General features: G+C 37.1%; 2 protein-coding genes across 2 annotated transcripts in view; both read right to left on the bottom strand.

Annotated features, from left to right (window-relative positions):
• The window catches only part of wwc1 (WW and C2 domain containing 1), a 389,372-nt gene that overhangs the window by 264,018 nt on the left and 97,492 nt on the right, over window positions 1-27,862 (bottom strand). The gene's annotated exons all lie outside the window — the stretch shown is intronic.
• Window positions 11,328-27,862, bottom strand: part of rars1 (arginyl-tRNA synthetase 1) — a 41,116-nt gene continuing 24,581 nt past the window's right edge. Inside the window, exons 6-15 of the mRNA XM_028812928.2 lie at window positions 26,201-26,322; window positions 25,526-25,646; window positions 23,341-23,470; window positions 20,893-20,997; window positions 20,459-20,637; window positions 18,253-18,362; window positions 18,065-18,170; window positions 16,339-16,511; window positions 13,982-14,229; window positions 11,328-11,607 (exon numbers count right to left, since the gene is read on the bottom strand). Coding sequence (XP_028668761.1) covers window positions 11,498-11,607; window positions 13,982-14,229; window positions 16,339-16,511; window positions 18,065-18,170; window positions 18,253-18,362; window positions 20,459-20,637; window positions 20,893-20,997; window positions 23,341-23,470; window positions 25,526-25,646; window positions 26,201-26,322 — 1,404 coding nt within the window. The 3' untranslated portion in view covers window positions 11,328-11,497. The remainder of the gene's footprint in view (window positions 11,608-13,981; window positions 14,230-16,338; window positions 16,512-18,064; window positions 18,171-18,252; window positions 18,363-20,458; window positions 20,638-20,892; window positions 20,998-23,340; window positions 23,471-25,525; window positions 25,647-26,200; window positions 26,323-27,862) is intronic.

Below are 27,862 nucleotides of genomic sequence, written 5' to 3'. Positions count from 1 at the left end.
TCCTGTGGTGGCATTTTTTGTGCCGTCACCACCACCTGATCAGATGAAGGTGGGTGTCCCAGCTGTCCAGGAGACCCAAATCCTCTGAGACGAAGACTTGAAACAATAAGGAATGACTGAAAATCATTTATATTAGGTAGAATGCCCAGCGGGGGCAAAGTGGTCTTTTGGCCTACAGATTTTATTTGATTTTTCTTCAGCCTATCTGGAGTTTTGGGGGTTTTTTGTTTTTGCTTTTTTATATCCTCCTGGCCATTTGATCTTAGAATGCGATATTATATATAAGGCTCTACCTTTCTACTAATTATATATTTGTTATGTAAGCTTGCATGGTGTTATTTTTTGTTATTTGTTCGTTATTATTCATTCATTCTTTTTCCACCGCTTATCTGATGCCGGGTCACACGGCCAGCAGTCTTAGCAGTGAGGCCCATATGTCCCTTTCTCCGGCCACACTTGCCAACTCATGCTGTGGGATCACAGGACATTCCCAGGACATCTGGGAGATATGATCCTCCCATTGAGCCCCGGGTCTCTCTGGGGTCTCCTCCTAGCTGGTCATGTCTGTAAAACCTCCACAGGGAGGCGTCCAGGAGGCATCCGGATCAGATACCTGAACCACCTGAATTGGCTCCTCTCGAAGTGGAGGGTCAGGGGCTCTACTCTCCCAGATGTCTGCGCTCCTCACCCTGCTGTGAACACTCATGCACCCGTGATCTCATTCGTTTTGTCATTGCCCAAAGCTCATGACCGTAGGTGAGGGTAATGACGTAGATCGACTCAGCCCCTTCTTCTCCCCTTACATATTCATTACTATTTTAATTTGGTTTTGTTTTCTAGTAACTACTTCTACTACATCATGTGAATGAAAATGTGCTGTAGGAATAAATGCATTTGTTTCTGATATGCAGAAGAACAATGGCTGAGATGTATTTCTTTTCAGACCAGCACTGTCCCTCAGATGCCTATCCCAGTTCTTACCAAGCGTGCTCATAAAGTGCTTTCAGTCTTTCCAGCAGCCAATTTACTGAGTATGGAAGGTAATTTAATATTCACCTATAAGCATTTGGAGATGTTTAGAAAATTGATTGAAGTGTTTCACTGATTAACAGGCAGAACAAATACATAAAATGAGGGTCCCGTTAAATCTGTGACTCGCTGAGGCCAAAGCGAAAGAAGCCGGGCGTTGAGAGGCCTGACCTTCTCACAGCCGAGCAAAGGAAATATATTAGCTCCACCAAAAGGAAACACTTCCAATCTTCATAAAACTGAGAAAGAATTGTTACATGCCACTGCTGGCACACCTAAAATAGGAAACACCAGGCATGGAGAGCGGCACGCGCCTTCCCGGCTTACTGAGGGATGCCATGCTGTTGTCTGAGGTAAGCTTAAAAGGCAACTACATCAGCAACACTTATTTTTAAAGCTCACTTTCATACCACTAGTGGAGCTCAAAGTGCTTTAAAAGACGTCAAAGATAAAGTTACGAGAAAAAAAAAACAAGATTAGTTAAGAATATTAATGAATTAATAACAAAGCATATAGACAAAAATAAATAAATCCATAAAAGCTTTAAAAACATAGATATATAATTAGTAGGAGAGTAGCGTCCTTATATATAATACCATACGGTAAGTCTCTAGACATAAGGACGGTGATCAGGTCAGAAAAAAAACAAACAAAAAAAAAAATCTGCAGCTGTCCAAAGGCCAAAAGACCACCCGACCGCTATTGGTCATGCTACCTCAAATAAATATGCTTAAATCATCCTTCATCGCTTCCAGGCTTGGCCTGAGAGGATACGGTGCGGTGGTCTCGTGGACCGCTGGGGTGCCCACCTTCATTCCAGCATCACAGGTGACTTCATGGAGCCTCGATCAGGTGGTGGTAGCGCAAAACGTCACCACAGATGACCTGGAAAAGAAAGCAGAGAACAACAGAGATTAGTAAAGATTGCAATTCCCTGAAGAATCTAATCATTCGATGTGTATGTAGTCTGTTAAGAGTATAAGTAACTGACAGCCACAGCATTGGCCTCCATTAATATTAGCCAAAATCAGTGGAGGACACTGCAGAGCTTTAATAAGACAACTAATGACAACTGCCCCTCCATAACTCTCTCTTTGACTGAATTATGAAATACCTGCTCCAATAGAGGATACAGTGTGATTATTAAAGCACAGCAACAATGTGTCCACACATGACCTTCTCCACATTTATAACATGAGCACAACACAGTGCATTCAGAACGTATTCAGACTCCTTCACTTTCTGCACTTTTCGTGTTGTAAATGTGTCATGTTTGCCCATTAATCCACAGTGCATTTACTATCATCCATCCATCCATTATCCAACCCGCTATATACTAACTACAGGGTCACGGGGGTCTGCTGGAGCCAATCCCAGCTAACACAGGGCGCTAGGCAGGAAACAAACCCCGGTCAGGGTGCCAGCCCACCGCAGGGCGCGCGCACACACACACACACACACACAAAGCACAATTTAGGATCGCCAATGCACCTAACCTGCATGTCTTTGGACTGTGGGAGGAAACCCACAACGACACTGAGAGAATATGCAAACTCCATGCTCGGAGGACTCGGGAAGTTTACCCCAGGGAGGGGGGGTAAATTTGCTCAAAAAATTTCAAGTCGAGCAGAAAATTTGAAGCAGGCCTGTTCCATGAAAAAAAAATACTAATTTGGTTTTCTTTCTACCATTTTGGACTTGGCAGTCAGTATCGTGTTGCCAAATAAGTCGTCTAATTCAAAGGAGAATAATATACAAGAAATGAATGACAAAGTAGAAAGAAAACATCAAGGTGACTGAACACTGGTCAGTCATTCTCTCTACTGCACTCGTCTGCAGCAGGCATGTGTGCTGCCTTGTGTCTTGATTACAAATATTTATTTAGTTTAGAGGTATGTTTCCCCCATTGTTCTGTTTCACCTCCATACTCAGCGTCTGAGCAGTTAAGGTTGATTTATACTTCTGTGTTAAGCCTACACCATAGCTATGCATGTAAGCTAAACCACCGTTCACACTTCTGCATTTCACCGCAGGCACATGCCTGAATGTTAGTTGGTGGTGTTTGTACTGTGGAAGAGATTAAATTGGATATATATTAATGAAAGAAATCTTGTCCTAAACTAGTACCTGAGTCAGGAACCAGGCAGGAGGAAACGTGTTCAATGTGTCTTTAATTTCACATCGTAAAGAGGGAGCACCCTGTTACAGCCGCCTACTAAGGGGCAGTGCCCTGAGCAGAGGTTGGCAGCAAATGGTCACCGAGCAAAGGCAGAGAGTCTTCTTATAGATAACTGAATTTGCACAACAGTGCTGAATTAATGCTTACTTTGATTGGCTCACTTGCTTGCATGCACTCTGATTGGGTCACTAGTTTACATATTCAAATAAAAATCTCATTTCTACTACATTCTTGTTCTTCAATATCTCTTAAGTTAATCTATAATTCTTTTATGGAAAACTTTGTACACGACAACTGGCAAGTCTTACAGTGTACACGAAAGAACATGACATCAGCCAATGTCTTAAGCCAGCCTGTCTCTTTATGCTATTTCTTTTTTAATGTTTACTGCACTCAAAAAACTTCCTTTACAAAAAGCTATGATTGTTCTTTTTTATTCTCTCACTGTAGCATGCAAGAGAAGCTAATGACTCATTTAAAATGCAGGTAGTTTTTGCCTTCCTCTTGCTACATATTTTCTTCCATATTCGTCCCTCACATTTATCTACTTTTTCATACATTCACTGAGTTCCAAAGACGAATGGAAACGTAGTCCAGGAAATTCATACTCACCAAACTGACCAATCAGAGTCATAGGGATGAGCGCAGGGTCCGCATTGACTCAATACATATTTATAGTTGAATATTGTTGATCTTGAAAAGGCTTTACAACTCTTAATGTTTTTTTTTTCTTCATATTCTTGTGCCATCCATCATGTTGAACAAGAACAGAACTTGTCTTGAGTCATATGTGGACTTTGGCTTGGGTTTCATCATTACAGATGGCATTCAGAAACCACAATGTATATGTTTTGTTCCAAAGTGCTGAGAATGGGTCTCCCTACTCTTAAAGCTCACTTTACTTGTAGCCATTGAACAAATGCGAATGACAACCGGGAGACGTGCTTGATTTCGTGCAGCTAGAACATTGCCCAGTCTCAGATCAGCGCTTGAACACAAACTTGTTTAAGAAACATCTCATTCATGTTGTTTTGACCAAAGCAAAGAAACCTCCTACAACTGGGAAAGAACTTCCGCTATACGAGGTGTGATCAAAAAATACGGTGAATGTTTTAAAAAAGAAACATTTATTACGGTAAAAGATTTACAACTACTAGTCACCCTTAAAATACTCTCCTTCACTTCGAATGCACTTATCCCAACACTCCTGACACTTTGCAAAGCAGTTCTGGAAGTTTTCTTTCGAGAGTGTCTTTAGTTGGGCTGTTGTGGCTGCCTGGATGTCCTCAATGGATTGAAATCATTTGCCTTTCATGGTCATTTTCAATTTAGAGAACACAGCCAGAAGTTGCATGGTGCCAGATCTGGCAAATAAGGTGGATGCGGACACAGTGTAATGTTCTTATTTGACGGAAATTGTCGTACTAGAAGGGATGTGTGACAAGGAGCATTGTCATGATGAAGAATGAAACCGTTTCAACATTTTCCTCGGTTATTGATGTTGAAGGATGTCCTGATCTTTTCTCGTCTTCAACTGAGTCAGATGCATTATGAAATCGATCAAACCACTTGTAAACAGTCTTAATTGTCGGTGCAGTGTCACCATAAACCGATTTTAACATCTGATGGGTTTCCTAAGCTTTTTGCAATTTGAAACAAAATTTCATGTTAATACGTTGCTCGATATCCATCATTAATGACAAACTTGAAAAACACACTTGAACTCAACAGTGGCTCACAAACGACTGATAGTATCAAACAAGGTGAAACTTGTCACAAGCTCGGCTCTAGGATGGACATGCATTGAATTGTTTGGCGTTGCTCTTGGATGGTGCTCTGCCATACTTTTTGATCACACCTTGTAGATATGGTTGAACTTGTTTCTGGAAAAGAAGCGAGGATGAATACTTAGAAAATTTTGTTATTAGATAATACAACACATTTGTGTATTTCTGCGATATCACAGGACATTCTAAACCTGTTTTGAGGACAAAATCTGGGCTAGTCCATCGAGAATGAGTTGGGCGAGTTGACTGACGTGTTGAACTGTGCACAGTTGCTGGTCTTTTGTCGTTATGTGCACACAGGTTCAGCTGAAGGAAGAGTTCTTGCTGTGCAAAGGTTTGGTGGGGGAGGGCAACAAAAGCGGTGGATATTCGGGACAAAATGGATCATTTCCTTGAATGGAATGATGTGGGTTTGCTATGCACCGAGGGGGCTCCTGCCATGATCGCTGCCAGGTCTGGCTTTACAACACTTGAGAAAGAAAGAGCGCCACACACTGTTTCATCCCACTGTGTCCTTCATCGACATGCACTGGTAAATAAAAACCTTCTTGATTATTTGAAATGCGTTTTGAAGTAAGTCACTGAAACTGAACTTTATCAGAGCAGGAGCAGTCAATAGTCAGCTTTTTAAAGTGACACTGATGTGTGATGGCTTTCAAGTGGCCTTGTTTTGTCTTGGGTTTTCAAATTTTTTTCTTCGAGAATAAAAATCCCCATAAGTAAACACTTTTACAACAAGAAACTTATTGGAGCTTTAGCATATGTAGCCAATTACTTTTCCCATTTTAATCAGAAGTGAAGGGGTGTTACTGTTATTGATGCATGGGATAAAGTGAGAGGCAAAATTGGATTTGTGGAGCTGTTCTTTGTCTTCGTTTGGCTGCTCCTGTTAGGAGTTGCCAAAGCGGATCATCTTCTTCCATATCTTTCTGTCCTCTGCATCTTGCTCTCTCACACTCATCACCTTTAATTTAATCTCTCACCACTGAGCCCCCTAGTCTGTTATAAATCACTCCTGACACTCCTCCACCCATTCCACCCTGCCTGCACTCTCTTTTTCACCTCTCTTCCACATTCCTTGTTACTCTGTACTGTTGATCCCAAGTATTTAAACTCATCCACCTTCACCAACTCTACTCCCTGCATCCTCACCATTCCACTGACTTCCCTCTCATTCACACACATGCATTCTGTCTTGTTCCTACTGACCTTCATTCCCCTCCTCTCCAGAGGAACCTGCTCCCTACTATCGCTACAGATCACAATGACATCAGCAAACATCACAGTCCACAGGGACTCCTGTCTAATCTCGTCTGTCAACCTGTCCATCACCATTGCAAATAAGAAAGGGCTCAGAGCCGATCCCTAATGTAATCCTACTTCCACCTCGAATGCATCCGTCACTCCTACCGCGGGCCTCACCACTGTCACTCTTCCCTCGTACATATCCAGTACAACTCTTACGTACTTCTCTGCCACTCCCGACTTCCTCATACAATACCACAGCTCCTCTCGAGGCACCCTGTCATATGCTTTCTCCAGGTCCACAAAGACGCAATGCAACTCCTTCTGGCCTTCTCTAAACTTCTCCATCAACATCCTCAGAGCAAACATTGCATCTGTGGTGCTCTTTCTTGGCATGAAACCATATTGCTGCTCACTAATCATCACCTCACTTCTTAACCTAGCTTCCGCTACTCTTTCCCATAACTTCATGCTGTGGCTCATCAATTGTATCCCCTAAACTAAATTTTATTTAGTTACTGCAGTCCTGCACATCCCCCTTATTCTTAAATATTGGCACCAGTACACTTCTTCTCCACTCCTCAGGCATCCTCTCACTTTCCAAGATTCCATTAAACAATCTGGTTAAAAACTCCACTGACATCTCTCCTAAACACCTCCATGCTTCCACATGTATGTCATCTGGACCAACGGCCTTTCCATTCTTTATATCTTCACAGTTGATACTGTTATTTAAACTTAAAAAGGTTAAAAGTAATATCTTAAAATTTCCCCTTTGTTCATCACATTATTATGGTAGAAGTATAAAATTACTGAATAAAACAGGGTGGGGGGAAATTTACTTTTGAAAAGTAGCCACAGGGTAAACGGTGAGAAAAAGGTTGGGAACTCCTGTGCTAGACAGTCCCTATGCACAGAAATATTCAAAAATGCACATTTAGAGGGGTTAAAACTGTCAAAAAGAGACCATTAAAAATGTATTATTCAAAAAATGACTCACTTAAACAAGAAGCAATGAAGAAAACAGCACAAAATACACAGAAAGCAACTCCTTTAAAATGAGAGTATAGATTAGTTTGGATTGCCTAATGCAAATCCCAAAAAGACGACAAAAAGCAAAGCAAAAGGGGCACAAAAAAAAAAAAACAGAAAATCAGAATAATTAAAAAAGCAATAGACACAGGAGAACTCACCACCACCACCACCATCATGATGAGCAAACTCACACTAAACCGCAAGGGACTGTGGGCTGTTGCCAGCCTTTATAATGCTGAGGGCAGTCCCTTGATAGTGACGGGCAGATAGACCACCCACAAAACACACAGAGTATGAAAGAAGATACACTGAAACTAAATGACCAACATCATTAACAAAGAAAAAGGAACCAGATATGAACAAGAAAGACATAACAGTATTTGAATCCTTGCCAGGGGATCAACCTTTACTGAAATGCAACATAGCACCCCTCCCTAAGGGGCAGCTTCCAGACACCCCGATCCACTCTCATGTGTCCGAAAACACACCCTTTACCCCATGGGGATGGAAAGAAGGGAAGACCCTGGCCCAGCTTGTCAGATGAGGCATGAAGACCCTGGTCCAGCTGAGCAGATGAGGCATGAAGACCCACTACTGGAAACAAATCAGGAGCGCACCATCCTGGGGACACAGGTAGTGATGAGACAGGAAGACACGTCCCAGCAGGGGCAGATGGTCTGAAACAGATAAACTGAGAGGTGAGTATGGAGAGAGGATACTCATCTTAGTGCAGTTTGAGTCTGTAGGAGTCTCAGGTTTCTTAGTGCATTCCGGCACTGAAGAAGGCAAAAGGTTCAGCAGAACACTTCATCCTAGAAAACATGACAAAAGGCAATATGGCGCCTCACCTCTCTGGGAGTTTGGCAGCTAGCAGCGGCTCCACAAACTCCGTTTCTTCTGGAAAATCCTCGACAATTTTCGGATGGCTTTCCACAAATTCTGGAGACACAATCTTAGAAACAAATACGCAATGTTTAATGGCGACAGAAAACTTCAATACTGGTGGCAATAACTGGAAGCGGTGATGGGGTGGAAGCAGTGGCAAATGCTGGAGATTTGTCTGCAGCCACTGGTTAAATGCTCAGTCTGGCAGTGGAGCTGGTGGCCAGTTGGGCTTTATGTTGGGCCTCTATGGCGTCTCTCTCCAAACAGTATTCTATATTACCCTGATCCGTTCCACTGTCAACATCCAGCACATAATCGTCGTCATCATCATCTTCCAGCAAATCCTTTATTCTGGCAAAAACAGATTAGGCCTTGAACAGCTCATCCTCAATTTTTTTTAAGTGGTTAGAAGTGCACAAACATATTTAGGGAATCACATTAATCATGGAAATGATCACTCACTCTATCTAGAGAATCCTTCAGAAACTTTAATTCTCTTTGTACCAAGCTGCTGAAGAGGGAACTTATTTATTTTGTGGTGGTTCATTTTATGTGCTAGAGAGTCCCAAAGCACAGTAAGCCCCAAAAAACTACTCAAAAATGCCAACTAGAGGTGGTTAAAACCATCAAAACCTGGCTTTTCACACAAAGGACAATGAAGAATCTTTATAACTATAAATATTTATTATTCAAAAAATGCTCAGTTCAACAAGCTCCAAAGACCACAAAAAAATGATGCCTTCCAAATTTGCAATCCAAAGTAATCACAGTCCCAATATGAAAACTCAGAGGCGAAGTCCAAAAACAGAGCATAAGGGTCACAAAAAGCCAGAAAATGATAATATTCAAAACAGCACTAGACACAGGAGAACTCATCACCTCCACAAGTGTATCCACACTACTGCACAGGACTGTGGGCATTTCTAGGGCCGAGGAACACCTGATTGATAGATTTCTGCTGATATTGGTGTCCTTTCAACAGGTTCAGCCAAGTCAGCAGGGGACTTCTCAAGCTTTGTTAGAGTGACCATTCGCTTCTTGGTCACCTCCCTGGCCAAAGCCATTTTTTCCTGGTTAGTTGTACTGGCTGGATGGCCAACTCTTCCAGCCCTGGTGGTTCCAAACTTCTTCCATTCCACGATTACTGAAGCCACTATGCTCCTGGGAACACTCATAACTTTATAAATATTATTATAACCTTGTCTTGATCTGTGTCTCACCACAATTTGTTCGTGGAGGTCTATAGAAAGTTCCTTGGACCTTCCAGTTTGGATTTTGTCCTGACATGCAGTGTGAATGGTGGACCTCATATACTTAGGTGTGTGTGTGCCTTTCTAAATGACGTCCAGTCATTTCCATTTGGCTACAGGTGGACTCCAATCAAGTTCTAGAAACATCATAAAGCAGAATTAAAGCAAACAGGATGCACCTGACCATAATTTAGAGTGCTAAAGTAAAAGGCCTGAATACTTATATGAATAAAAGATTTTAGTTTTTGATTTAATAAATTTGTAAACCTTTCTGAGAACGTGTTTTCACTTTGTCATTATGGGTTATTGAGTGGAGACTGATGGGAAAAAATAGCAAACGTATCCATTTAAAATTAAATCTACAATGCAATAAAGTGTGCAGAAAGTGAAGGGGTCTAAATCCAGTGCATGGTTTAAATATACCAATCTACACACAAAAACACATTCACATTTTGACCACTTTAAAAGCAAATCTATTAAAATTTTTACAATTTCTATTAATGTAACTAAAGTAATGAAACATAACTTTTTTTGCCTAAATTTGAACAATTATTGATCTCCAAGTCATAACAGCCGACCCACTCACCCGGAACGGCAGCTACACCTGTGGTCTGGCAAGCTGAGGAACGCTAGACCTGACAAGCTGTACTTCTTCCAAATAAATGTCCCCAATCGATGGTTAAATAATCATAAAGCAAACAGTTTGTAAAATAATAACGTGCATAATTAATGATAAGAAACAAAACAACAGAAATTCACTCCTTCCAAAGCTCCCACATCACACCCACCCCCAAAAGTGACTGGTAGAATAGAATAATAAAAAGGTACAGCAAAAATACTAATATACAACACAAACCCTCCCTTGACCCCACACTGAACATGAAATAAATAAGACGCATGGAAACACAAAACACACATAAAAGTCCAGGAGATAAAACGGAGGATGAATAGTTATTGTGAACCTTGTTGTGCTAGAAAAGTGTCAGGCGTTGGTGATTTGATCGATGGCCTCTCTTAGTTCTGCAATGCAGTGTCAGTGTTGTAGATGGGATTTTTTTCGTCCTTCTGTTTAAATAGTAAATGGCCCAGATGCAAATGATGGGATTGACAGGACAAACTATCACGAGGGACCACGGTTCCACAGCGTTATCCTTCCCCCCTTTGTTTCCAGGGGACAATATTTACACAGACATACACACACCATGTAAACAGGGCAACACTATGAAAGACACGACTCGGCACAGAAGACATTTAAGGCGACGTTAATCATGTAGCAGTGCTACAAAGTCAACTAGATGAATTTTGCTTATTCTTGGTTTGTTTCAATTAAAATGTTTAGAAACTTTCCAGAACTGCTCAAAACACTTGGGATATCAAAACACGTTTTTCAGTTGAAAACCCAAAGTTGATTTTTATTCCAGAAAAAGAATATTTCATGCATATAGTAATAGAGAGAAAGTAAAAATTTGCCAGTTTTGCCACAAACACCCTCAACAACAATTACTGAAGATTTAATTAATTTAAATTTGCTGTTTTCACCAAAACACAACACAGACTAAGAGTTTTAAGAACTTTTTTCTGTGACACCACTGGTTGATTTTGATACATTAGGAAAGTCAAAATTGCAGAAAACAATATAAAAGCATAAGCATGTTGATTTCCCCAGTTGGCCAAACTGAGATTAACTACATTTAAAAAAAAAAACACACACTTTCATAAACTTGACAGTATTTTCTTCAGTGAAAATCCCTTGAAGGTTTTACTAAGACTGACTGCTAAAGAAAGCAAGTCAAAAACAAAGCAGTACAACTCTTAGGAGCGGGTCTGTGCTATTGAGTTAAGTCACCAGATGAGAAGGACAGAAACACACATTTAATTTCTACACACACACAAAAATAACTTTTTAACAACACAATGTCTGAAAAGAAATCTTTTTATTTCAGAGTTGTGTAAAGAATACAGTACATTATTAAGAGTTATATTCCTTTAAATGAAATGACGTTACCCCCATATAAACTCTGTCAAATATAAAAAGAGGAGAATCTCACTGAAAAAGTGGCTTTTGCTGAATGAAGACACAGGGTGGGCTACATCCTCTGGACTGGCTTAAGTCCCAAAATGTCAAATCCCTTTGCCATGACACTTGCTGTTGCTTCACACAGCAGCATTCGCCACATATTTACCTTCACCACCTCACCTAGATAGACAAAAAACGTAATTTAAGCAAACAATACGGCATAGCCATCAACCTCTGAAAAATTTAACAAACAAAATTTTATCAGAATTAGAGAAAAGCCAAGCAAAATGACACCTTTTATTGGCTAACTAAAAAGATTACAATATGCAAGCTTTCGAGGAAACTCAGGCCCCTTCTTCAGGCAAGATGTAATTAGATGTAATCAGAATTAGGCTAATCTATCACTATAATGCAATCTTCACATAAGAACTCAAGAATATTGTAATGTCTCAGTAAGTATTTTTATATTGCATATGCCATTCACAGGTGTTTGGTAAAATTAGCTTAGTGTAAATTGTAAATATGTAATGTACAACAGCAAAGAAATGAGTTAGTTATACAGAAAAACCTCTGCTCCATCCCCAGTTCATCTAACTCAATTTTCCTTAGTAATGTGACTGTGCTACATACAACCAGATTTTATTTTTTTTTAATAAAATTATGAATATATGTAGTTTGATTTTTACATTTACTATTCATATTTTGCTCCATATCTCACCTGACAATCTGCAAACACAACACAGAAACAGCAAACCAAAGCCATGTCCTTATATAGTATGTTGATACTGCCACCTGCTGTTTCACAGGTGACAATGCAGGTGAATGCACATGTAGTTTTTTTATTTTTTTCTTATATAAAGTAATAGAAAAAATAGGTTTGGAAAATGAAAAAAATTTGAGAAAACATGAAAATATTAAAAAAAAAAAGTTTTAATATCAAACATGTGAACCATTGTTTTTCTCCTTCCTAAAAAAACAGAGCAGCTGGCAAATTCTACAAAACCGAATGTGTCAAACATTTGATTATGGTCACATTTAACTTTGATTAAATTAAATTTACCATTAACAAGACTATTTCACTGGAAGACACATTTTCAGACAAAATATTAAGTTCAAGAGATCTCTCTCATTATTTCTGAGGGGGTGCTCCAATAGGAGCACAAGTCACACTGCTTAATAAAAAAGAAAAGAGGTTGCAGTAATCTAGTATGAGATACGGAGAACAACCACTGCGTGTAGCTCTCCTTCAAGACAACCAGTTACTCAGTCGATGAAGGCTACAGGGCATGCAAGGCAAAACCAAGCAATAATGGCAAGACTGATAAATCTATGTGTGCCAAAAGTAAGCAATAGAAAGTCTTTTCTAACCAGCAAGTCAAATTTTAGGAGGAACAAAGAAGAGACAACGCTGACACTAACTTCACTTGTAGAGCAAGAATGCAATGCACCAAGCTTCCCAGTGGTCTCCATAGCATGTTCTCATGAGTATCTCATGATACACAAAACAGCTCTGGTACTGACCTCAAAAATAACTTGTGGTTGGATGTATAACAGGCTAGCACCTGCCAGTTCTCACTGTGCTTTAAATGGTCATTGACAGAATTATATGAGCCCTCTGGCAGACAGGAAGTGTGGCAAATTTCAAGAAATGGATTCAGGGTGTAGGCACAAGAGAATGTAGTTGTGGCATTTTGAAATCTAGAGTAAATGTATTGAGCATTAATATTTTAAGCATTTATATTTTCTATTTGTTGTTGTGGGTGTTCCTGAATCTAAACAAGGGGTTCAAAAGCATCTGGACCATGTGGACAGGATTACATCACACAGTTTCTGCAGATTAGCAAGATAACTCTCGTCCTGTCCCTCTCCAGTTTCACCAAAGATGTTCTACTGGATTCTGATCTGGTGACTACGAAAGACCCTGAAAAACACTGAAATGTAGCATTCCGTCAGCTCTAACTAGCCTGGCCATTCTCCTGTGACCTCTCTCAACGATAAGGCATTTCCGTCCACAGTTCTGAGTAAGCTCAAGAGACTACTGTGCATGAAAATCCCAGGAGATCAGCAGTTCCAGAAATACTCAATCCAGTCTGTCTGGCATCATCATTGCACGGTTGAAATCACGGAGATCACATTTTTTCCAAACTCTGGTGTTTGATGTGAACATTAACTGAAATACTTGACCTGTACCTGCATGATTTAATGCATTATGCTGCTGCTACATGATTGGCTGATTAGATAATCACATGGAAAGACAGGTGGTACAGGTGTTCCTAATAATCTGATCAGTGAGTGTATATACACACAGTACATTCAAATAAATAAAAATAAATACTGTGGCTTTTTGTGAATTTGACCTGAGTCAATATATAAAAACAGGGCACAATATACTATCTTTAAAATATGGCTTACCACAATGTACGTTAATATTTTCAAATTACTGGGCAAAAGTTGAAATTAAAATAGACAAAGAAGTGGATGCTAGCATACTAAATAAAATGGAACTAGTAAAGCAAAAAAAAAAAAAAAAAAAAGATGTTAAAATGACCCATACCAGTTTGTCTGTCCTTCTCAACACAGTAGCAGTTATCATAGAATTCAGTGAAGGTGGTAGCCAACTCATATAAATAATCACTAAGGGTGTGGAGGAGCAAGTCATCCACAATCTTCTGCAAGATCTCGGGGAATCTTAAAATGCATTTCCCAAGCTTCCACTCTTTCTCATGGTCCAGGACTACGACACAGTTCTCTGCTGCTTTGCGGAGTGCAGATTCTTCAATGTTGGCAAGTCGTGCGATGGACCTGGCCAAAGAGAGAGATTGTTCAGTTTTGCAAAAAGAATACGTGGCCTTTCATATATTGCTGTTAACATAATACTTGTAAAGAAATCCATAAAGAAATTTCACACAAAAGAAAAACACTTACATGAACAAAAAAAACTTTTTTTTGACACAGAAAATATTACTTCATTCATTGACGTCAACGATGTCAAAATAATTTTATGAATAAAAACAGTAGTTGTAACTCTTTCCTTGTTAAATAACTTTGTACAATTTTGCACTGCTGTAGCATTAAGTGAAAATTTAGGCTAAACTAAAAGAGTAGCACCTTATTGAAAACAAATTACATTCAAACAGCTTTGAATGGGAGACATGCACCCTGAGAACTCATGAATGAATAAGCAACACAAAATACATCAGATGTGATAAAAATAATTAATATGACAACAAATAAATGCAAATTAATTTTTATCATAAATTTGCAAGAATTCTAAAATAAGTTCTGTACAGAAAATTTTTAAGCTGAGACAAGAATAGTGGACTAACACGAACCTGAAATCTGAAATAATCAAGAAACTCAGAAGTTACTCAGGTAATCAAGGAATGAGTTGGTTAACCTCAGTGCATTACAGTAACTTTTACAGAGTGTGCAACACTGGACAGTAACATAAAATAAAATTCTTAAACCAGTTTTAGCCAGCAGCAACCCTGGACAGGGAGACATGATGGACTCATGCACATAATCATTACTCCCATGAAGCCTTATAATAAAGAAAAAAAAAATCAGGTATAGCATGTGAGGCAGGAAATGTTTGCCTGTGCATAGCCTGAGGAAATCTGAATATTTACAGTATTATTTACTCAAAATCTATTAGCATCCCAAAAAAAGTCTCTTGCAAGGGATGTTATTTTCTCTGCAATTAAATATTCTTTGATTACTTTCACAAGCAGAGGGCATCACAGAAGACATTTTGTCTATCAATTTTACTGAGGTTTTTTTTTTTCCAATTACAAGCTCAAAAACTTTACCTGAGTTGATAAAAGTGTTATTATCGTTGCAAAAACAATTCTATTCATGTCTGACCATTAAGAAGCACAATTCATTCATTAATAAATTCATTTCCTACACTTGTCAAATACTGAGAGAGCTTCTAGTAGAGGAATTGTCCAGATGGTTTACTGTAAGATATTAGCTTTGTTTAAAAAAAATCTGAATTGTTGATCTTGTTGCACTTTATGTGAAGGCCAATTTCATTACAAAAACAGAAGTGCTTGCTTCACTTTGAAGTTCTCTGCCCCTTTGATCCAAGTACATGTGTCTTATAGATATGGTACTTATTTGTAATAAAGTGCATTTTTTCAAAGAGAACAGGACACATTTTATGGATGGAAGAGAATATCCTGTATTGTTGCATTATCTTGAAAAAGGTGTTTTACCTTTGAAAATCTGAGAAAGCCTAATGAAGTGAAAACTATCTCAACTCAGGTGCTGAATATTCAAGATTAAACAGTGTTTCCATATAGTTAGTTCAGCGTTCAGAATTATATTCTTAGATTAAGGTTGCTGTTTAGGTTTTGGAAATTACTTTTCATATTTAAAAAGTATAAAATTGTGTTGTTGTAAGTTAGTTTGTTTTAAGACCTTTGTGGGCTTTTCAGAGCACATTACACTGTTGAGAAGAGTCTGGTCAGGTTTCACTGACTTTCCATAAACTGAGTGACAGCTTAACATAATTATGTCTTCATGGTCCTCATTGCATCTACAGATCGAAAACCCTCAGAACACCAGCAGTTAAAGATTAAAAGAGAAAAATTAGGAGAAAATAATACTGACAAAATAAACTACAAGATGTTTGAGAGGATGAGTGCATAAGAAAATGCATTAACATAAACATAAGAATAAAAGTTGAAAAATGTTGTTTTTCTAGGTTTATTACACTACATCTAATTTTACTTATTAAAGGTGCTTTGTTCTGTAAAAAAAAAAAAAATCTTCATATTGATTAATTAGAGGAAAATGAAAAAAAAAATTATTTTGATTTATGCAATTACATAATGAAAGCACTGCCAGGTAGTCTTTATACAGATATACAAAAAATGTTTTACATTTTAAAACATAAAAATGTCTCACCTTATCCTGGTAAAAGCATATAGTAAATAGGCAGCTGTATTCCCACGATCATCAAGCATTTTGTCAAATGAAAAGACATAATCATTTATTCGGTTATGTGACAAATCAGCATATTTAATGCAACCAAATGCAACAGCTTTCTGGGCTGCGTTCAGTTCTTCTGGTGTTAACACCTATGGAAAAACAGTATTTAGTAACAGTGACTAACTTGTAAAATTGATTTTTAAAGGCAGGCAAATGATTCTGTAGAATTTAAAAGAATTAGTTACTAAAGATTTTGGTTATGAGTGGTCTCCAACTAAAACGTATAATTTAAATATGTTTTAGTAACAAGTCACATTTTATACCATTACACCATCTATTCTATAAAAGCAGTAAACTTTACTATCACAAGGTATATTTTACTAGGTGGCCATATTTAATTCTTCTGAATGTGCAATGAAATAATTTATCCAGACTATAAAGATGAAAGAAAATAATACATAAACAAAATGGAGAATTCTGGAGAAAAAAAAGAATAAATAAGCAAAATTAATTTAATGCTTAACATTTACTGAGTGCTCTTAGCTGCAAATTAAATATCCTTTACTCAAACCAGATTTTTATAAATGTGTCCTGTTTAAACTTAATACAGAGAATCCATGCTTTTAGCCAATTAAATTTATTTCCTGACTTTAGCTTCCAAATAGAAGGATACTCATTATCTTTCCAAGCTCACATTCTTTGCTTTTCATTAATGCATTGTCTTGGCATCTATCCTTCTACACTGAGAATCCCATTCTTTACATGAAAAGGCACATGAAATTATCAATAAAACTGCTTCATGACACACATTATGAAAAAGCATTTGGAAAACACATACTTTGAATATTACATACAAAAATGATCTCACACTTTCCTGTTCCAATTTGTAGGAGCAGTGAGACTGAGCCCTTGTCAGCAGCATTAGGAATAAGGCGAGGAAAAAACTTGTGCTAGTCCATCTCTCGTGCACTCACCCACTTAACTACTCAGCATAAGTGAATATATTATGGAAGGACCGGGAGAGAGACTACACCTCCTCTGGACTACGAGAGAGCAGCTGCCCTGGTTTGTATGGGGACCATGGGAACGGAGTATGGAAGCTCAACCCTATAGGGGCTCGTGGTCACCCGGACGCGTGAGAAGCCCTGGACGTCAGCACTTCCGCCACACCCGGAGGTGCTGGCGGAAGGAAAACCAGGGACAAACGGAGTGCTTCTGGGTGCTCGTGCGGCACTTCCGCCACACCAGGAAGTGCTGCAGGAAGCTTGTCAGGAGACACCTGGAACACGTCCAGGTGTACTTAAAAGAGGCCGCCTCCCTCCATTCATCAGCTGGAGTCGGTTGGAAGAGGACGAAGCTTGGAGGAGAGGAGTGGAGGCGGTGAAGGAAGGCTGGGCAGTGAAGAGGCCCAGACTGAGGGTGTGTGGTGCAGGGGCACTGGGTTGTGCGTGGTAGTGTACATATTGTAAATATGAATAAACGCGTTGTGGTGATTAAACCATTGGTGTCTGCCTGTCTGTGTCGAGGCTGGTCTCCACAATATATATTATATAGATATAAATTTATATAGATATAAATATATTAGTATAAGAGGACACTAGCCCTGGAGTATCATACACCATAATCTGAACTGACACACTGAGTTTCTACACCCGAGATTGTTCAATAGACAACAATTGGTCAAAATGAAATGGTGACTCACCTTGTCCCTTTCTTTTTCTTTCAACTTGTCCATGCATCTTTTAAGGCCTTCTTCCAGCAAATCCATCAAGCGAACTGTATCTCCTGACCGGGTTTTAAATTTTTTCCTAGAATCCAACAAAATGCCAAGCAGTCAGCAGTAGTACATTGTGATCCTCTTTACATGGCTACTGCACTGTGTTAACTTACTTGTCTTCACCTAATACGACTCCAAAACCTGCATGTTCTACTCGTGTTATTTTGGGATCATACCAACCAATCTTCTGGGCAGCAGCAAACACCAACTGGAAGTGCACAGCCTAGTATGGGAAAATATTTAACAAAGTACAAAAATGTTTATGTGCCACTAAATGTCACACAATAAAGAGCACTCTGCACATTCAAAAAGAAAATGTCATTAAAAACCAGTCTGAAAGCATGTACTGACTGCAGTGACGATTATTAAACACTAAGGATTCTGAATAATTCTAATGTGTTTAATACACATTTTTAGATTACAAGAAAATAAGTTTTTTAAAATTCACCACCACAAAAACACAGTAACTCGGACATGATATATAACATTTTCAAACCCACTTAATCTGATTTATACTCAAGGGGTGACAGATGACTATTCCAGCAGCATGGGATATAATACAAGAACAAATACTAGATGGGGCACCAGTCCATACAGTACCCACTCACACAGCGGAAATTACCAATAAATGTTAACTCCACGTCTTTGTATTAAGCCAGAATACCTGGAGAAAAAACATGGACAATCAACAAGAGGACTCAGGATTCTACTGTAGAACCATAACCTTCCAAACTTTACAGAATAAACTATCTACCATTTGACTAATATATCCAAGATTGGTTTTCAGTTTGTAGGTTTTCTAATACCAGAGGTATATGAACCGCAACAAAGATGATAAAGGAAATGTTATCAGCTAAACAGCCTTGGCTTGTGCTCACACCCCTACAATGGCCTGGCACTGGGAATTCACCCTTTATTCCAAACAGATAAATGACGCCCGGCTTCCATCTGTACTCAGTACTACTCAGGACAAGTATGTGCATTTTTTTAAAAGTGCAGATATTGGGATCCATGAATGCTTCGGTGCTAGCATTTACAGCATGACATTGGTTGTAATGTAGAACATTATACTGGTACTTGCTTAACAAAATGCATTTCTTCTACAATTCCAACAGATGTGCTGCTGCTGATATTCTTGCCAAATGCCAATCCCACATATATGTTAAGCATGTGTGTTTATTTTGGTTTTCACCATATGACAGTGAAGAAAGAGCTCAACATGAAACTTGCAGTTTGCAAGCAGGTAATTTTAAAGTCAAATACAGCAACACACTAAAAACTATTATTCAGAATCCACAAATAGATACAGTATTTACAAAAAGAAAGCAGAGAAGATTGAATCCTCAGATGAAATTACACATTATACTTAATGGAAGTGTTTGCAAGTTCCTGTGGATAACAAACAAAGGTAAAACTAATAAAAGTAACAGTTTAAGAAAATTGTCATGGAACGTCTCTCCCTGCCACCCACCATGGTTAATGTCTCAGTAGTTAATTAAAACTGAACGTTTACTAATATTTTACAAAGGAATAGAATTCAGCATCTTTTGCTTTGTATACTAAGGCTTGATAATTATTTTAACACTCACAGGTGGGGCAGGGGGGGTTTTGGAGGGAGATTGGACTTGATAAAATTTATCCTTTATATTTACAGGTGGGTGAGTGGAGTTATGGGTTTAATTTTATTTTATGAAATAATATGACTGGCAACGCATTTTTTGTATAAGTTGTGATAAATAAATAAAAATTGATCACGAAAAAAAGACTCACAAGTCTTACTGAGGAGACTGCTGACATACTTTAATCCAAAACCACAATCTAAAATATTTTTAAGAGGAACAGAATTGTTTTTGTTTGTTTATTGGAAGAAAGTGACACATTTTTGCCTACAACAAAATGATTTCACCATTCAGTCAAATAACTGGTAATAAAACAATGCTATTTATAGTGAAAATAAGTCCTAATGTTTCAAAAGAATACTGTAAATACTAATAGTTTGTATTGTGATGCAAGTGTTAAGATTTTATTGTATCATAGTACCTGTATGGTAGTTCTGTTTTTGCCAGAACATTATAACAGACCATATCTTTATGTATTACACTCAAAAACAAGAAAACAGGATAAAGAGTGAAGGTGTCACTTGCTTAGTAATATATTCAAGATCACTATAAGCCTGTACGAAAATTAAACAAAACGTAGGCTGGATGCTCAGTTCTACCAGATATCGGTTATTATTTGGGTAAGAAATTATGGCTTTCAATGCATATATATATATAAAAAAAATCAGTAACTACAAGGTCTTCATATACATATTCTCACCTGTCCACTGTCCGTGACGTATATGATAATATCTGCTTTTTCATCAAAAATTCTCTGCTTCAGTGCTGCTAAATCTGAAGTGTCATAAGTATATCCACCATCTGATTTTTCTATTGTTAAAGGGATACTACAACCTGGGGGAAACACCACTTTACGTCCATCATCAACCTCAACAAGCCCTGAATGGAAAGAAAAAGTACAAGTGAATGCTAAGTATATAGACAATTTACATAAATTATTAACATTTTTATTATGAATGCATACTTGTACATGCTGGCACAATACATAACAAAACAATGTTCAGAACCTAACATTTTTCAAAAGGCATCTCATGAAATACAGTGATAATCCACATCTTTTAACAAAATAGTATCTATCTATCTATCTATCTAAAATATATGACAACACACATTTATTATGTTTAAAATAATTACCTTTCTCTTCAAATTCTTTGACCACGTCTGTCATCATATCTTGATAAAATGATTCGCCTCTTTCAATTAATGTGATATCCAAACAATCATATACTTTCTGGAATTCTGGAAACCGTAAAATACAATTTTGAAGAATGAAAGAGGGTTCGCTGTTTCATTACTAATATCACTACCATAAGTATAAAGTACTTCTGAAAATTAATTTAAATCTTACAACACAAAAAATTATCTGCCATTTAAATCCTCCAGTGCTGTGCAATGGATTATTAATATATTTCTTTGTAAGGCAAATAGACCATTCTATATTTTAAGACAGAATGTGACTGGACAAAATGCATCCATAATAAATTCTGTATATATTTGTAGAGAAAAAAAATCATTAACCTACATTTTAAAAGAATACTCCACCCAAAAATGATTTTTTATATGTTACCCCATTTAGTTTGTAGGGATGGCTGAGCAAAATGTTTAATCTTGTGTTTCCAAGAAGAATGGACAGAACATTTCTGACAGAACGGGACCATATTGTGACCAATGCAAACATGTCAAAAACACCCATAAAAAATCTCACACTACTTGTGCTGCATAATACACGTGTCAAGCCATCCAGTCATATTTTCACAATGTGCAAAATGCCATGAATTTTTTGTTCCAGTATTGTTAAGGAAATACCTTTGGAAAATGAAAAGTAGTCCACAAACAGGAAGCCCCTTTACACGGGATTGTACTTCACTTGTCAAGAGTCCTGCTTTCACTTCAAAAGCCTTAAAACTATGTGAAGGAGCTTCCCAGCATTCCCAGCAAGATTAAAAAAATTACTGTTTTCACTTTTATCCATTTTGTTTTTAATAAGACTGTACAAAACAACACTAATGAGATATATGGGATAAAAAAATATTTTTAATCTGTGCTTTTACATGGTTTTTCTTAACTAGGCCTGCTTTGTTATACATTTTGATGGACCTCCTCTGTGAAAGATTCCTCCTTGCAGAAGCACCCTCACCTGCTGCAATATGGTGTGAGAGAGAGGTGTATGATACCCTCTCATTTCTAGTAAGCCATGATGCAAAAGTAGTCACATAGTGTGAAAATAAAAATCAAAGTCCTTTTTGGGTATCAAATTTTTCCTTATAATTTTGGCTGTTCAGCCTCTGGAAAATGCAGCAACAATATGAAATAGAAAGCAGCTATGCTCCTCTCCATTCATATTAAAATCGCTCTTGTAAGAGGGTTACAAGAATAAAACACACTCAATGTTCAACATTAGGCACAGAGAATTAATTCCTACTAGAAAAATATACAACACATGACTGGTATAAGCGGTGATTCGTACTGCTTATTGGGTATTAATTTTCCAGTTAAGTACAGTTTTATATATTATTGTATTATAAAGTATAAAGTTATATTATAATTAAACTGTATATAAAGTAAAAAATGTGATTTTGATCCATCTGATATGTCAATGTCGTAAACACAAATGTGTCAAGGAATTTAAATCAGGCATTAAATCACTAGGCAGAGACTCAGAGAAGAGAATGGTTTATATGTCTCAGCAGGCCTAAGAAAAGCTGGTAATTCCATAGGAGGAGGAGGAGGAGGAGACGACAGCTGCCAGGGCTGGAGAAGCTTGGTGTGTGCCCTGCTCAGACTGTTTCTGCTGTGATGTTCACCACGAATAGTAGACAGCAAATAAGGTGTGGGATTATCACAGATTACATCATTACAGATCCCAAATTGCTTAGTTCACAAACCCAATAGCTTGTAATAAAATACAGAAAAAAATGCTTTTGATAACTTTATGTTTAAAGCATATGCCTGATTTGACATTTTGCACTTTAATAACAAAAAATGTCTTTTTGTAAATCTAGATCAAATTTTTAGTCAAATATAAATTTCCTGGGTGCTTCCACTATACAAAAGAAAGCGACATTATATAATATAAAATCCTCCAATAAAACTTGCTAACAAATAAAAATGTAAATATCTATCCAATTTATTAACAAATTGGAAAAAAGACAGGTACTGCACTTGTGTTCAATAATTCTCCTGTTTACCATTGTTTACTATTTTCAGAAGCCTTACATGTATAACTATGCAAAGGCCCACAAATGTCACTCTTTACAAACCTGTCGATTTCTGAACTTGCTAAATCTAACTAGGGGTCTCCACACAGCACCAGGTTCAGCCAGAACTCAACTCTGGAACAGTCACTTACCAGTCCATCTCCACGCAAACTCACTCAGGTAGGATAATTTAATTCATCACAACTGCACACAACTGGGCTTACTGTTTGCCAAATGACAAGCCCTGTGAACTGCAGTGTTAGGCATTGTGTGAAACAAATCACTATTAGTGGGGACTGAGAAGATTCTGGAGTAAGCCAGACAAATTGTGCCATACTCAAGAAAATTAATACTTTTTAAATTAAAATATGTTTCTAGTACTCACCTTTCCTTGAAACATCACAAATTAAATTCCATGCTTTAATGAAATCAGGTTCTTTACTTTGTAGCTTCACAACACACTGATATGCCCGTTTCTTAAACTCTTCCTCATTATCAAAACGTGTCTTGGATTCCTAATAAAATTTTTAGTATAGACATAACATCAGATTTAATGTTAGTAAGGAGTACAGGCTACTTAAAACTGACAATTTAATAGTCATTAATTTTGTGTACCCAAAAGACAGACATGATTTCCTGAATCATTCGTAAACTTTGCAATCTATTCAAATATGTTGTTATTACTAGTACCTTGTACATTACTTTTATATTGTAGACGAAAACTTACAATTTTGCAAATAATAACTCAGAATTACATTAAGTGGGCCACAAAATGGTACTGAATTTTATGAAACAAGGATTTCATTATGAATGATGCACTCCAGAATACCTGATGCACTTTAGCATCTTCATTTCAGTTTGTATCAGGATACCTGAAGAGGTCTGGTTCGAGTCTTTTTGTCAGAAATGAAGCCAGAGGGATTTTAAGTTCTTCTCCTTACTATTACGGTCAAAGTGAGTCGTGATGAGCTGACTTTAGGCACCAGCCTTAACAAACATCTACAGGCATTTATTAGAGAAATAATAAAACACGCATATACATACACACACACAGCCTGAATCCCTCACTTCATAAACTGACAGCAATGATATGCCATTAAACTAAGAAATAAGTTGAATAAACAGCATGATCTTAACACTGATTTTTGAACTGGTAGAACAGAAACCCAGCAATGCCTCCTATAGTGGACTTCTTATACTGTACGTCATTAGTCACATGATTAGAAATGACTGAATTAAATGTTAACTAGTGTTTTAAGAAGAACTGAGGAAAATTAATAGGAATCAGTACTGAAGCCACTTCTTTTAAATGTATATGAATAATTTAGATAAAACTATAACAAACATCATAAAGCTGCATGAATAACCACATACTCTAGAACCAGCTAAATTCTTACAGATGAATCAGGAGAATATTTTTTACACTAAATTTAATTTGTGAAGTGTTATATAAAGGTTGAAAACCATTAAATATTTTCAGGTTTTGAGCTAGAAACAAGAGTCTCAAAAAACACTTCAGATGCAATCTAAATCAAAATAGTGCTCCAGTTTTACACTGTGGCAACGACCATTTCCTTCTGAAGTGTATGGCTCCACAGAAGGCCTAAGAATTCTGTGGGCAGCCTTGTATATGTTACTATCCGATAGTTGTTAAGAGACTGGTATGTTTTAAAATGCAATAAAAAACTCTACTGACAGTAATGAAACAAGTTTAAAATGTATAATGTGTAAAAAAAAAAATACTCAAGAGACTAAAGCCCTGTGATATCTACCAGAGCAAAGTTTATGAAACATCTATTTTTAAAACACAGAGGACTGCATTTTCCTAAACCATTGTTAACAGGATGCTGCTTATCAGTTCTTCATTTTGTACTTGTATAATACTAAAAAGCTGAATTTTTCATTTACCACTTTTTCAGCATGGACTTTCTTTTCATTTTAGCATGTTTGCTGTCTTGACACAGTTCACCAGATCTACAGTATTTGGAAATAAACTATATTCACACTATGTGGAACAGGAGTTGTTGGATCATAGCCGACTGCCATTTTGGAATTAACAGATGATGCACTACTAATTTATACTTTGTCTCTCGAAAAGTTTAAAAACCAAACTGATTTTTATTTTTACAAAAAAAAAAGCATCAGAAATGTGCACCATTGGTTTGTTATTAGCTAACTCCTGTTTTACCTCAGGTTCAACTGAAATGAACAGTTAACTAGCACTGAAAAACTAGTTGCTCTCCTACAAGTATGGACAAACCCAAACACTATTCTCTTCTGCTACTAAACAGGATGGAAACAGATGTGCAGTGGAAAAGTCTCATCAAGCAACTCTCTGTGCTACAAAAAACTACACAGAATGAAGCAAAGTAGAGTATAAGTCAGCATAGTTGTGTGGCAAGTCAGTATTTTTAACAAGAGCAACAGTTATGACAGATACAAAGTTATTTTTGCGTATCATAAAGATGTGTCATTATTGTAGCATTATGCCATTCTTATAAAACTAAATAAAAAAAGAACATGTTTCTCACTTTTCAAATATGACTTAAACAAAAATAAACTGAAATTACTTTGTAAAAAGCTTGGAGATCTCCAATGGGTGGAGATACAGTCAAGTAATTTGGAAATTTCTCCTGAAGGTGTGCTATCAACATACCGAACTGGGTACCCCAATCCCCCACATGGTTTAGCCTACAAGAAAATCAAAAAAAAGAACATGCGACATCAATTAAAGAAACACCCGACTAATTCTTTTAGCATTTTCATTTCATGCTATCTAGTTGTATTACTAGATTAGAAAATATTTAGAAAATATAGATTAGAAAATATTACAAAACTGTAATTATTTATTTACCAAACAATCAAAAAAACACAGATAAGACGAATTCTACAATTTAAAAAAAAATAACAAGAATAATGGCATACAGGATATGACTGATCCTACTATTCACTCACAGTTTACTGTATACATATACGACTTGTTAATGAATGCACCAAGTATTCGGGTCACCATTTTTGAAATGTAACTTTTCATAAAAACCTGATCAGAATATCAGAAAACATTTCTGTAGACTTAAATGCAATGTTTTCATTACAAATGTATTTTTTAAGCACCAACTACTTTGCTAAAAGCTTCTATCAAATGCCAGACAACATCTTGGACCTTACGGTTCACAGAATTTGAACATATCTGTAGCAAGACACAAAGATATATTAAAGGCCACTACTGATTTGTTAATACATACCTTAAAACATCGTGCCCTAAAAACTCAAAGAGCCGAGACATGCTTTCACCAATGATTGTCGACCTAAGGTGACCTACATGCATCTCTTTGGCAATGTTAGGTGAAGAGAAGTCAATGACCACCTGAAAAAGTATAATGCAGCACAGTGTTAAAAGAAAAAGTGGAATATTACTGCTGGCAGTAATCTTTCAGTTATGTATCATAAACAGCTAAATGCAGAGTGCAATTATCACTTATAGCTAAATGCAAAGTGTAATTTAACTTAAGCCGTATGATAGCACAACACTGAAGAAATCATATTTTAGAAAGTAAATACATCTGCACAGAGTGAGACATAAAACATATACTTGCATTGAATTTTACAAGAACCCACCTCAAAATTATACTATCTATCTACGGCAGTACTCAACGTTTGTTAATTTATTGTGATTTGTTGAGAAATCCTATTCAAATTGGCATTTATCCCTTTCTTAGTTTGACTTTAATATTTTTTCTGACACTAACGTTTTATTACTTTTAGTTTCAGATTTTCAGATGCCTATATATCCAATAATTTATCTATCTATCCCGAATAAAAGACAGCAGTCAACCCTGAATGGAATGCCACTTCTTCATATTCATTGGAAAATACTTGCACATACTAAGCCAAATGCACCAGGGACATGTGCTATAGCTCTGCAAAAATAGTCAACAGTCAAAAATAAATTAGTCAACATTCCGCATTGTTTGATGCTATTTTTTGTTAATATTTCATTATTCTTGCCATTAGATGGCACACAAACACTATTAACAACTTCATTAATCAGTTAGAGTGGGTGAAGACATATTGTGAGGAAACATGTGCCAAAATTTGCACAGTGGAGCAACAGAAAATTGACAGTGACTGCAAAGTATCTAACAAAGAAATACTTTTACAAAGCTTGGAATAATATGTAAGGAAACTGTTAGCGTTCAAAGAAAAGCTCTCAATTGATATTTTTCTATCAAACATTCTAACTATGCAAGCAATCTCTTATACAAGGGGTGAATTAACACAGCTTCCATATTATACATTAGTTTACAAGATCAACCAAATTCTTTTCTGTGCTTCTACTACTACCCTAGAGGCAATCTCCTGCTTACATATACAGTAAAATTCCTAAAGAAAAAAGCAAGTCATTCTCATTCTCAAATATTTGGGAATATTTGATAGAAACTGTGGAGAAGCTTTGTCCAATGAAAAACAGCAAATTTGTGAAAATAGGCCTATCACACAGAAAAAGATACCTGTTGGACCCCAGTAAACTTGTACTGTATGTTGAGCAAGGAAATAAAAAAATGACATTATATTCAATTGTAATAGATAAAGTACTGATACGAAGGACACTGTAAAACTTCTACATTTTGTCAGGGGAATTAATGACAGCTTGGAAATGACATAGAACTTTTATTAATGGAGTCTATTAAAGAAACACCCATGGGCTATTTCTTGTGTGACATGGTGTCTAGTTGTATTGACTCAATGAAGTAACATGGAACAAAATTAGTAAATGTTGCAACAGATGGTCCTAACCATGAAAAATGCTTGATTAATGAAGAGAATTCTGTAAAAAGTGAAGGGAAATGATCCTGGAACAAATATGTATCATTCACCAAGATGCCCAGAAGAAAACAGTGTTCGGC

Source organism: Erpetoichthys calabaricus, chromosome 11, assembly GCF_900747795.2.
Source record: "Erpetoichthys calabaricus chromosome 11, fErpCal1.3, whole genome shotgun sequence".
NCBI classification, from domain to species: Eukaryota; Metazoa; Chordata; class Cladistia; order Polypteriformes; family Polypteridae; genus Erpetoichthys; species Erpetoichthys calabaricus.
Note: the sequence above shows the minus strand (reverse complement) of the source record. Positions and strands in the feature narration are given on the sequence as shown.